At 47.6% G+C, this 13,095-nt stretch overlaps 1 protein-coding gene across 2 annotated transcripts in view; it reads right to left on the reverse strand.

The window, feature by feature from the left end:
- Nucleotides 1-2,281: 2,281 nt before the first annotated feature.
- The window catches only part of IL16 (interleukin 16), a 132,784-nt gene continuing 121,970 nt past the window's right edge, over nt 2,282-13,095 (reverse strand). The window contains exons 14-19 of one of the 2 annotated variants that reach the window (XM_011938359.1): nt 9,895-10,990; nt 8,856-9,024; nt 6,754-6,855; nt 5,201-5,459; nt 4,821-4,946; nt 2,282-2,761 (exon numbers count right to left, since the gene is read on the reverse strand). In XM_011938359.1, the coding sequence (XP_011793749.1) occupies nt 2,568-2,761; nt 4,821-4,946; nt 5,201-5,459; nt 6,754-6,855; nt 8,856-9,024; nt 9,895-10,990 (1,946 nt within the window). In that variant the 3' untranslated portion in view covers nt 2,282-2,567. The remainder of the gene's footprint in view (nt 2,762-4,820; nt 4,947-5,200; nt 5,460-6,753; nt 6,856-8,855; nt 9,025-9,894; nt 10,991-13,095) is intronic. The other variant, XM_011938360.1, reaches the window with a different exon arrangement.

The following is a 13,095-nucleotide window of genomic DNA, read 5'->3' on the forward strand; positions in this document are numbered from 1 at the left end:
TTTTTCTTTCCCCTGGGCATTTGCCTTTCCTTGTCTTCTTACTGAGGCGGAGGCAGGAGGTCTCTGTCTTCCAGGCCCTGGCCAGGCCATCCTGCCATTAGGAAAGATAGACGAGCAAGCTTCCCTCTAGCAGCCCTGGCTGGAATCTCCCCTCTAGATCCTGCTGCAAGACTGCACAAACCCACAGGGGCCATGTCCACCCAGGCACATCATCAGAACCAGGGAGCACAGCCTTGCCACCTGGAAGGGGCCTCAGCAGCCATGCAAGCCAAGCAGAGATAGGGAAAGCCATTCTTTCCCTATCTCTGATCCAGAGAGGGATCCTCTAACATTCTCTAGCAACCTTATCTGCACCCCCGCCACCTTCCTTGTAAGAAAGACCACGGGTGTCTGACTAAAATCCCTTCACGTTGGATTTACCCAGGTTACTATTGCGCGCGTGCAGGATGTTTTCACAGTGTTCTCAGCCTTTGCTCCTCCAAACAGAAAACATTTCCCCTGTGTTACTGTTACTTCCCTATTTTTGAGTCCTGGGGTGACTGTCTCTTAAATGTGCCCAGATGTGAGCAAGCTTTAAAACACGACAGCTCAGTGTTAAGGGGGCAGAAAGCTTCCTCTTTCTGTGTTCTATTGCAACTACAGATTCCACAATCATGCCTTAAGATCTTTTAGCTAACACCCTTTTCAAGAAATCATCAGACTCTTGGATTGACTTAGAATTCATTCATTCATTAAGTGCTTACCAAGTCCCCACTCTGTGGCAAGTGCTGTTCTATATCAACTTCTCATGAGTTCAGCCAATTCTAGGTGCACCAGCCAAGGAAACTTCATGCCTGCCCCCTCTGAGCTCCATACTCTGAGGTGGTGGTCTTACCAAGATGGGATCGCCTTGTACAGCCCTGTGTAGCCAAGTAGAAGGCCAAACAAGTTAACCAGCAGGACAGAAACTGCTCTAAACCCGTTATTCCTTGGGATGAATAGAACAGTGAACTGAATGCCTGCTCTAATGAAGCCATTAAAGGGGTTTACAGGAAGGTTAGGAGCCCAGCTGGGTTTTCTGAGTCTACTGCTGGGAAACAGATTCTTCACTTCCTGTGGACCCTAGAGAAGCCATCGGATTGCATTAACATGGCTCCACTGATGATGGCCTGAGAATTACTACTTTTTGTGTTCCATCTGTTCTCCTTGCCAGGTCTTCCCCCACATCCTTACTTCACAAGATCAGAAGCTGAGAAGAGACCAATACTCTGGCCCAGGCCTGGTCAAGGGATGCTGGTTGTTGCTGATGTTAAGTCACATTGCCTGGTCCTTAGCTTGGCAATCAGGCACCCAGAGATGACCAGACCAAATATCCCTTTGGCCAGGCACTCAGGTATTCCCTATAATGTTGTGCACTTAAAGCATCTTGGGCTGACAGTCTCTACCGAATCACAGAAGGAAGGACTCAATCTGCCACATCACTTACCAGCTGGATAATCTATTTACTGTACATTTTTGCCCTCATATCAATACACTGGCACAGAACCGTACACTGTAGAAGCTGCTGTGATCACTAAAGTCAATGTCCATTTAGCCCTGAGCACAGTGCTTGGCATGTGGTAGGTAAGTAGTAGCAATTTTATTTGATACCCTCATATACATGCTGGTTCCTTCTGTCAGCACACCTGTCCACGCTTTGAGCTTGGTGCTTCACCTGGACTCCTCTGTTTACTGGCTCCACCACCCTTCCCTACGATTACTTCTCCAATCCAAACAAAAACAATTTTGCAAATGTTTCATGTGACAAATTGTATATTTCATAAATGACCCCAGCCATATTTCCTCTCCCCTTAAGCCTAGGCAGGTTGGTGTCAGCTCTAACTGATGGAGTATAGTAGAGGTGGTGCTATGCGACATCCAAGGCAAAGGTATAAACAAGATGCAGCTTCTTCATGGCTCTTGCACTCCTGAGATGCTCATTCTGGGAATCCAGACACCATGTTGTGAGGCGGCCCAGGCCACAAGGAGAGGCCACCTATAAGCATTCAGGCCACCAGCCCCAGGTGAGTTCCCAGCCAACAACCAACATCAACGGCCAGATGTATGAGTGAATAATCTCACATGGTCCCAGCCTTTGCATGACTTTGCATGACTCCAGCTGACACCAAGTGAAACAGATATCAGCTGCCCATTCCAATCTCTGCCCACATTGCAGATTCATGAGAAAAACAAATGTCACTGTTTGGGGGTGAATCATGACACAGTTACAGTACTTGAAACATTTTTCAAAGCCAGGCATGAGTTTCATATGAAATCACAATCCATTTTATTTGTGGCACCACAGTATTATCATTAAGCTCTCTTTTTACACGGTCTACAATTTGTATCAACTACCCCAGTGTGACTCTGCCCTTACTTTAGGGACAACCCTTTTGCTGGGTGGTGTCCTAGAAGGTCTGGGCCCGGGCAGCAGCCACTGGGAAGCCCACCTGTGCTTTCCCCCATCTGGGTAGGGCGGCAGCAGAGACCCTGAGAATCAGCGGTTATAGGAACTATGTGTTACTGGCTTTGGCTTCAGCATGTCCTGCCTAGGAGTCTGCAGCAGCTGTGGTTTCCTTGGGCTGGAGGCTTTTCCTCCTAATTACAATTGTGACAGGTCCATCAGGCAGGGCCTTGATGATGTTCCAGGCTTCAAACCGTGTGAGGCCTTGCATGGCAGTGCCAGCCAGCTGCAAGATTTCATCTCCAGGCTGGATTGTCTCACTTTGTTCTGAGGCCGCTCCTAAAAGGGAGAAGATAATGGGTTCCACAGATGATGGGGAACAAGAAAAGTTGCCTCTTCTCCTTGATCTCCAGGGAGCCAGGATAGCTTGGTAGAGAGTGGGGCATCATCCCTTGGGAGCTTGCTTGTTGGTGGTTATAAAATGAGGCATCTCTTAAGATGGTGACTCAGAGGTTAGGGCACCAGGCTGCAGCTCTCCATGGCCCTTGGAAAGGGATAGCCCATGCTGTCTCCAGGGGAGGGAACTATCAGGCAGCTCCGCGTCTTAGCCTGGCTGGAGCACCATCCATAGTTCATAGAAGACTCTGGGGAACTGAGTCCTGCCCAGACCCTGCTTTGGACACTGACCCAATATCCTATCCCCTTCACATTTGTTCTCCACATCTGATGAGGACATCAGCATTGGGTGGTATGGGAAGAGGGCTAGTGAGACTTTTGTGCAACAATCTTTACAGGGATCTTGCCTCTGAGTGGCATGAAGTCCTCTGTGTGCACATAAAAAAGGAAACAAACATATATGCCCCCCACTATTTCAAAGCTGCATGTGAAAACAATGCTATTTTACTTGTTTATATTAAAAGAAAATTTCCCATCCATTTGACACAGTGGTCTTCACAAATCCTGAGTAAGAGTAGAAGACAATACTAATGATAGTAATGAAAATATAGCTAAAGTGTATTGGGCAATTATTTTAAAAGGCATTGTGCTAATGTTTTGCATTTATGACAGTAACCCTATGAGGGATGTATTATTTGTGTTTCCTTTTAACACTTGAGGAAACCAAGAACTCAAGTAACTGGCCCAGAGCTTCACAGCTGCTAGTGGTAGGCCCTGGGCTGGAACCCAGACTCTCTGGCTCCAGAATCTGCATCTCCCCTCCCACATCACGCTGCAGCTGGCAGTCTCATCCTAAACATTTAAGTAAATGGGTCCATGGTGGTGAAGTGACTTGTCCAAGGTCATGCTACTAAGGTCATGTGGCAGAACTAACACTAGAATCTAGTCCTCTTGACATTGAACCCAATGTTCCTTCTAAATTGACCTTAAAAAATTAGAAATATCTTTCCCAGAATTGGGGTTAACATGGATTCTGGGGGTAATGCCATGTAAGCCTCACTGTACCTTCTGGGTTTCTGCAGCTGCAGCAGAACTTCCTGTAACGAAACCAGTTGGCAGCAGGAGCTTATGGTGGGTGAGGGACACAGCTGAGAGTCCCTTTGGGTTTCAGTCCTAAGAGCCCTCAGACACACACCTGTACCTCTTTACCTCCTTTTATGGATGAGGAGCCTCAGGCCCAGAAGGGAATGGTCACTCAGCATGTTACAGGCAGAGCTGGGACTAGAACCCAGCTCACCTGCCTCCCTCTCCAGTACTCCTCTCTCTACAACCCCTTGCTCTGTGGCTTGGAGACCTCCAATTTGAGGAACACCAAAGAATCAGGGGTGGTTTTACATGGTTGCCACAGTCATTCATGATTTTCACAGGAAAATCCAAGTGACCCCCATATCAGACTGATTTGTACTCCAATCCCTGATGAACCAAATAACAAAATTTTAAATAAAGGCAGGAGCTGATGTGTCGAGGACTAGGGTAAGGCAAATGAGGCCAAGTGTGCAGTACAAAGTCAGACCGTCTTTATTTAAACTTCGATATTTTGTTCAACATGTTTTTCTAAAATTAACTTTAAAAAAAAAAACACTGCATTAAAATAGTATTGATCTGGGTTACTGTGTATTTTGGCACCCCTTTAAAATTTTGCACCATAGGCCGGTGCCCCACTGCCTCACCCTAGAGTCCTGGCCCTGCCAACCCAAACCAAGCCCAGGACTTAGGTGTTTATGAGGACCCATCAAAACACACCAGGGATTCAGGGGATGTCAGAGCAAAGGAGAAAAAGTAGAAAAAGCAGAATTGAGCCCTAAAAAGACCAGCATGCCTATGAAGAGGACATGGAGTTGTGGGAAACCAACATAGCCCAGAAAGTGCCCAGAAGCCTTTTGGGGGCCTGGCCACATGCCCACAACTGGAGAACCCACAAAGAACCAGACACATCCCACACCTTTGAAAATCCTGTTAATGGTGAGAGGCTTGTCTCCATGCAGGGAGCCCTTCCCTCCTTCCAGGCTGAAGCCCAACCCTGCAGACATCTTCTCCAGTGTCACCGTGTAGACTGTGGCCTCTGCTGCTAAGAAAAACACAAGGTCTCTGTTAGGGATCCTCTCCTCTCCCAGGCCATAGATGCCCTGGGCATCAAGTGAGCCCGGGGTGATGCTGCCCCCATGTTTGCACACAGGCACATGTAAACACAGACATACATGTCAAACAGTGTACTAGGCAGGCCACATATTCTTGGGGTCACAAATTACCGAGTAGCCCCATCAGGTCTGGCCACACATGGCCAAAGAGGATGTGGCCCATGTGGGAGTTGGGAGAACTTACAGGATTCTACAGAAACATCACTGGCTGCAGAGGCTGAGGCTGCAGAGTCAGTGGTGGAGTTGAGGTCGGGCATGGACTCTGCAGTCAGCTTCCTTGTGACAATCACAGCTTGCCTGGGCTCTCGAGCTTGGCGGAGAATGGCCAGGGCATCATTGTGCGTGGTCCCCTTGAGAGACTTGCCGTTGATGGAAAGAACCTCATTGCCCTTCTGAATAGTCCCTTCCTGGGAGGCCAGCCCGTTTGGAAACACTCTGTGAACCTGAGCAAACCAAAGGAAGTCAGGACCAGAAATCACTCAAGTCAAGTCCACATACTTGCTGGAGGAGGATTGAACCAGTTAGTCAATGCTAGAGGATTTTTAGGCCAACAAAGATTAAAGATAATTGTGTCCTAGATTGGAGCTGCTGGCACAGAGACCAGCATTGCCTCCTTCTCCATCCAGAGCAGAGATCACCAGCAATAATGACCAGGTAAGCCCTCAGAATCCATCCCAACACAATGTCCTAAACTGTATCAGCACAATTCTAGTTGGGAGTCCAACTAAGATCTTTTGCCTCACCTGCCGTAAGTCAGGATTCCCCAAAGCAGTTTTCTCAAAACACTGATTCGATGACATATTTATGGGTATTGTGTAAGAAAAGGGCTTTTCCTATTATTTTTTTAAAAATAGAGACAGGGTCTCCCAGTGTTGCCCAGGATGGTCTCAAACTCCTGGGCTCAAGCAATCCTCTCACCTTGGCCCCCCACAGTGCTGGGATTACAGGTGTGAGCCAACAACCCGGCCAAGAAATTTTTTTTTTAAATCAAAGAAACTTGAGAAATACTGGGTTAAACAAAAGCTCTGAAAATGTCTACTTTTAAAAAGCAAAAGGCATTAGGGGGTCTACAATGCAAATTTGCATGGCAGATTTCTAAGCAAAAGGCATTAGAGGCTCTGCAATACAAATTTGCATGGCAGATTCCTAAGCAAAAGGCATTAGAGGGTCTACAATGCAAATTTGCATGGCAGATTTCTAAGTATTGGCAGGGTATTATGGGGATTCCCAAAATGTTTCAACAAAGAATTCTTTTCTCATAGAGAAATGCTCAGTCTCATTTGGCAGAATGCATTTTGAGAAACACTCTCGTAGGTAGTCTAGACACTTTTATAGCTCCTCCCCTAGAAATTCTGACTCTTTACCTCCAACCACTTCTTGGTCCACTTTCTGCAAGATATGTGGGATAAACAAACACAAAAAAATCTCATGTCTCTGCCTCAGCCTCTTTAATGATGTCCATTATAATTAAGAGGACTGAGTGATAGCATGCATGGAAATCACTAAAATATGGTACCTGTAGTTTTGCTTCTATGATGGGAGCAAAGCTCTTTGCTTCTCTGAATTGTTTTGGTGTTAGAAAAATTCTTACATCGTTAGAATCACCAGGCTGTAAGATCCAAGCATGAAGCAGAACCTCCCCTCTGAACCTCAGGTTCCTCAATGCTAGAGGATTTTTAGGCCAACAAAGATTAAAGTTAATTAAAGGAGGAACCTCAGGTTCACTTGACCACTCACCGTAATCACCTTGTTTTCTAGATCTGCTCCTCCTGCCAAGCTGAACCCAAGACCAGCACCTTCCTCCTTGTGTAAGATGGTGACATGGATGCTGTCTAATTGCTGCAGGAGGAAATACATACATTCAAAAACAATTTTACTGCAAGAGGATGAACAGTTTAACATCAGACTGACATCAGACTGATTTGTTATCTCAAACCCCAGCTTGGCCAGCCCCCAAGTTACATCACCTCCTCAAACCTCAGTTTCCTCATCTGTAAAGAATGGACTCTTCAGGAGTCATGGGAAGGTTAGAAGAAAAAAAATGTATGTAAAGCAGCAAGCATAATTATTTTCCTCTCTCATTCACCCCATCCACACCCAGGCAGGGGGCGTTCCATGAATCAGCCAGAAATCATAGCATGTTGGACAGTGTGAGATGAAGTCAGGTTGTAGGACTTCAGGTTAAAAAAAATAAAATAAAATAAACACGGATCAGGGCTCTTCTGCAGGAATTGGTTGCTCCTTCTTCCCTTCTACTTCTCCATGGGTCACAGCAGCAGCACTAAGGAAATCCAGCTAACATCTTGCCCCAATGCACGGTGTGCAAGTGTGACACACACACACTCACACTACTACAGTACTTCCTAGCCTAGACCAGGACTCACATGGAGCCAGGACATAGTCAGAGACTCCTATTCCAGTCTAGAGCAGAAGTCTCAAACTCAGATGCCTATAGGAATTAGGCAGGTCCCTAAAATGAGCAAAATGGGCAGATGTGAGTGATAGCAGAGAGCCAATGAGTACATCTGCTCAAAGGGTCAGCTCTACATAGGAATACAGACCTAGCGCTACCAGATCACTTCCCTAAAAAAAGTCCAGGTTTCAATTCAGGTTTTGTCATATATAGAATTCAGTATTTTTTTAATCACTATGCAGACCAAACAAAATACACCTACAGGCTCTTGGGCCACGTGTTTGTACCTTGGCACTAAGGAGTAAATTTATATCAAAGAATTCACTTGCTCAGGGCCACTAGAGCACCTGACTTGCAGCTGTCCCTATGATCCTAAGACTTGGAGCCCCTAAGACCCAAAAGCATGGAAGGATGAATGTACCTCACTGCACCCTCACCTCCAAGCCCCAACACTAGCCCAAATCTCTCAACTCTTACCCAAGTATCAGGTTACTTGCCTTGTGGAAGGCTATTCTCAGGTTAGAAAGCAAATACTCTCTCCAGAGCAGCTCAGGCAGAACAGCTCTTTATGTTATTTCATTTGCACTGAATAAGGTCCTGGGGGATGATGGTCCCAGGTGATGAGTGAAAGCCACAGAGAAAGAATCTCAGCACAGCAGCACCTTGTGCTTACCAGACTCACCCACACTTTTGATGTGGAAATTGCAGCTACGAGGCCTCCTTGTATGGAAAATGAGAACCTCCTTATCCTCTCATCCTAGTCTGGATCATTCTAGTGCCAAAAGGCTGCGTAGGCCTGGGGCAGCAGCTAGAGGGTGCAGGACCTATAAGCCCGAGCTCATCTGACTGCTGGCCCCAGCTCAGCCTGGCCACTTCCTCCCCACACCCCTTTGGGTCATGCTCAGAAAACATATGGGAAGTGAGACTTTCAGAATGACTTGACAGAAGTGTGGGGGCCTTGTGAGCCCTGGGATCAGCCACCTCTCCATGCACAGTGGAAATAGTGAAAGCTCCAGGTGAGAGCTCTTGTAACCCACATTGTTTACAATGGACAGCATCCCACAACAGACACATGCCAGGACAGCAGCCCATGGGATGTGGAAACAGCATTGAACTTGAACTTGGAGACAGAAAACCTAGGTTTTGTAACCTTGATTGAGCCTTACCTTTCTCATTTATAAAATGACAAAAGAAGATTCAAGAAGTCATTGAACCCTTCTTTTGAAAGCGGTTCACAAGCTAAAAGGTTCTCTTCAAATGGAAAATCTTACTGTGGCCAAGTGCTACCATGTCCAACCATCACAGGACACAACCTGGGTCTGATGTCAGGAGGCTACTCAAGCTACTTCCCCTCTGGCCCAACTAAGGTGGCCACACAGCCATAATAAGCCATTGGTTGCTGCAGGTGCTTACAAAGGAAACCTACCTTTAATGTTGCTTCATCCAGAACTTTCACCTCCTCGATGAGTTGTTTTAATTCTTCTGAGCTCAGCAGGGAGAAAACAGACTGACCAGACTGATGGGAACTGTGGTCCCCATCATCATCTTCCTTGGCTTCCGTGAGACCCTCTGTATATTCTCTCAGCTCTGAAAGGCTTTCATAGGGAGAAACAACACACAGTATGAATAATCCTATTAAAAAGAGATAACAGTAATTGTATAATTATTCTATCCCAGGTGTGGTGCCAAGCATTTATGTGCATATTATTTGATGCAACAAATCTATGAGTAGATACTAGCATCCCTTCACTCTACAGATATTTCCCAGCAGCATAAGAACAATAAATAAAATTAATAAATGCAGAGCTACTTTGATCAGAGGGAAGACCAAGCCCCAGCCCTACCGCAGGAACCCCATGGCATGCCTGACATCCCCTTGGTTCTGCAAAGAAGGTCTCATTCATCTCCTAATTTGAGCTGATGAGGAATCTGAGGGTTAGCATGGAAAGAACCTGCTCGTAGTCAGACTCAGTGCCTGAGCTGAGACTAGGACCCAGACATCCTAACTCCCTGACCAGGGAGTTGAACCCATGTGCAGAGTACAAGTGGATTCCATTTGGAGAGCAGTAAGAATTCCCGATGGATAATCTGGCCTCATTCTGGTCTTTCTGAATAACCGCAGGACATTTCAGATGTGCATCAACCTTCCAAATGTCCACAGGTGTGCATCAGCCCTCATGAGCAATGCACCAGGGAGCCAGTCCTACCTCCTACCTCCCAGCCTTCCTGAAGCTAGGTGTTGTGAAAACTCCTCCTTAATATGGAAGGCGGAGGTATAATACCTACAGACAGACACACACACACACACACACACACACTCTCAGACATCTGCACACACACACGGAAAGAAAGAGGCAGAACAATTCTTTAATCAGTGTATCTGAGAATTTTTAAATGATATATAGAATTATTTTTAAAAATAAAGATGAGAAAGATACAGAGAAACACCAGGTGTAGAAACTCACTTGAGCGAGAACCCCGTGTCTGAGGCAGACGTTTCAGCAGAACCATTTGCAGCTGAGTCTTCATTGGATGATGATGTTGGAGATGCCCCTTCCTTGGGGATGCAGGGAGTCTGGGCACAGGAGAGAGAAGACGGAAGGCACAGCAAGGATTTCATGACAGCCGATGACACTTGGCTGCTGATAGAGTAGAGTTTGCTGGTCTTTTCGTCAAGTAACTTCGTCTCACAGGACTGGGACCTGGTCAGGGGGAAGCTCCGTGCTCGCTGGCTTGGCATCTTGAGCACTGGACCTTGAGATTTCTCAGTCTGTGTTGACAGCAGCCTTAGAAGCGGGTCGGAGCCAGTGGGGAGAGTTTTCTGATTGGGCTGCAGCCCTGGGGGAGGGGACGCAGACACACCTGGGTCTCTGGCCTCCATGGCTGCAGGGGACCCCGAGGGCAGCACTTGCTCAGGCTGCTGGGGCACAAGAGTGGGTGCAGCCCGTCGCCCCAAGAGTCCAGAAAACCGTCCTCCCTCGTGCTTCCCAAGAGGTTTTGCTGCCTCCCCAGAGGAGGGCTGGAGGCTCAGTCTCTGGGCTCCTTTGTCAGGCAGTTGAGAGGAGCCAAAGGTTTCAAAGGAGCTGATTCTCTGCTTGATGGAGGAGGAGGACGAGGAGGCCCGGATGTGTGGTCCCAGGTGCTCCCTGGAAGCAGGTGCTGGCTGGATGGACAAGGCAGGATCAGGGAGCCCTCTTGGGTCTGAAGCACGATTCCTCAAACCTTTCAAGCTTTGGCGAAACCAGGCTGGCTTGGGAGCCACAGGAGGACCCTTCTTCACAGTGCTCCTGTCTGCTGACTTGTAAACTTTGGGAGTGCCATTGGCGGTGTCCAGCTTTGGTGGGGTCCCATCTGGGTGGCCCTGTGTCCCATCTTCTTCACTCAGGCTGGCATTGGGCTGTAGAGGCATGTGGCCAGGGTTTTCACTCATGATGGGGCTAAACAGGTTTTTGATGCAGTCGGAAATCCTAACCCAAGGGTCTTCGGCTGTGGTATCAAAGCTATAGTCCATCCGAGCCTGCCTCTTAAGTAGTGGGTGTTTTATCGGGGATGTTTGGGTCACTACAGTGCAGAAACAAGGCCAAAGCTGTGCATTACATCATACTGTGACTTTTCTTCCTAAATTCTAGTTTCCAAGCTGAACAGCAAGAAGTATTCAAGAGGAGGAGACTAGCAGAAGTGGGGGACACCCAGGTGGGTGAACTCCAGGTGCTATTACCTGACTGAGCTGCCAAAAGGCAGGAGTGAAGAACCAGAAGTAGGAGCTAATCTCACAGTATCGTAGCGTTTTAGGCCTAGAAGGGTGCTCAGAGAATATCTGGCCTGATCTCTGGCATTTTACATTTCAAGAAGGGTAAGGGGCCATCTGATGGCAGTGATCGGGCAAGACCCCATGTCTCCTGGCTTTCGAAGTTCATATCCTTTCTACTGCACTAAGGAGCCTCCAAGATACTGTGTTAAATGTGTAAAAGCCAAAGCAATTCTCTTGCCATTTAAACTTTTAAGACAAAGGTCATGAGTTGGCAGCCGTTTGTGCTTTGGCCTACCCATGTCATTAAAAAGCAAGGTGCCAGTGCACAACTTCCGATGGGGCCACTCCAGCTTCCCATAGCTCTTCACGCTCCCTCTCACCTAGCCAGCATTTCTCATGTATGTACCTGCCTGGCCCTGAAGCGGTGTGTTTGCTGCTCTCCCTCTACACAGGGCATTGATCAGCTTGCTCAGCAAAGGAGTGTTTTCCCTCCCTCAAAAGCTGATGAAAAGGTTCCAGGTAGAAAGAAATATGTGAAGTAGGATTCTCAACCTTGGCTACACACTGGAATCTGGAGGGCTCTGAAAAATACTGACACCCACCCCTCGGTACTGATTGAAGATACTGGGATGCAGCCTGGGTGTTGGTAATGTGATCAGCAGGGGATTGCAATACTCTGTGCCAGCCGGGACCTCAGGCATGCCCTGGAGCACATAGAAGTCTTTCTCAGAAGCCAGCATTGAACCAGCATCATATCTGCATGGGTAAGGCAGACTGTGCCCTGGTTCTCTTTCTGAGGGGCAGAGGAAGGCTGGGCCTGTGTGCTTTTTGGGGATGCTTGCTACTGGAATGCAACCCAGTTTAAGGAACTCTGATCCCTCCTGTCCGTTGTCTCAATGCCAGGTTTCAAAAGAAGTGAATCATGGAGCATTACACCTTGATGATATCAAAGAGAAATTCTGCACAATCTAAGAGACTGGCCTTTGGCAAGTGAGCCCAGGCCTCCAACCTGTTTCTGCATTTTTGAATGGCTTGGCTGTAAGGGGCTGTTGTGAGAATCAGGAGGCAGAGGTTCCACAGGCAAGCCCTTTGCAGATTGGAGTGACAACCTCCCGTCAGTTAAACACTGAGGCGTTTGCTTTTGCTACTATGTTCCTCAATTAGGGTGACTAAAGGAGAGGAGCCTCCACCCACAGGTCCTCTGCTCTGGGTGAGATGTGCTAGATCTTTCCAAAATGTCCCTTAGCCCTCCAAAAGTCTTTCATGAACTTTTGCTGTAGTGTTTCTCAAACAGTCATGGTTTATAGCCTATATGTTTATTTCCTGCCACGACTGGTTGCTCCTTGGAGGCAGGACCTGACTACCTGGTCTCATCCCTTTCTCTCTCTCCCCAGCATCTAGCACAGGGCCTCACGAAGCCAGCATTCAATGTGTGCTTGCTGAATGCATCCCATGTGAATCTGGGCTCAGAAAGGCAAAGCAGGTTGCTCAGAATCATGCTAATGACAGACAGATCCAGGACTCCCTGACTTCAAGTCCTATGCTCTCTCTAGCAAGCGAATACATATTTGAGTTATGTCTTAGCATTGTCAGGTGTACCATGTGGACACACCCTTGCTATCCACTTCATGGAGGAGGTGACCACTGGTAAATGCTATTTATACTTTTCTGGTATTGCATTCTCTGACTCAGAAATCCTGAATGCAGCAGGGCTGTTGCCTCTGCCCAGGATGGCACCACCCACAGCATCACCCATCCACCCAGGAGGCTCCCCACCCTGGACAGCACCTCCATGGTGCTGCTGCTCAGCACCTAGGACCCTTGACTATTGATCAGCCGGGTCCAGCGGTGGTGTCAATGCAGAGCACTCTGATCCTCAGGCCAGTTTGTGCTCTTATCTTATCCCTGTACCTTT

Source organism: Colobus angolensis, unplaced genomic scaffold, assembly GCF_000951035.1.
Source record: "Colobus angolensis palliatus isolate OR3802 unplaced genomic scaffold, Cang.pa_1.0 Scaffold172, whole genome shotgun sequence".
NCBI lineage: Eukaryota > Metazoa > Chordata > Mammalia > Primates > Cercopithecidae > Colobus > Colobus angolensis.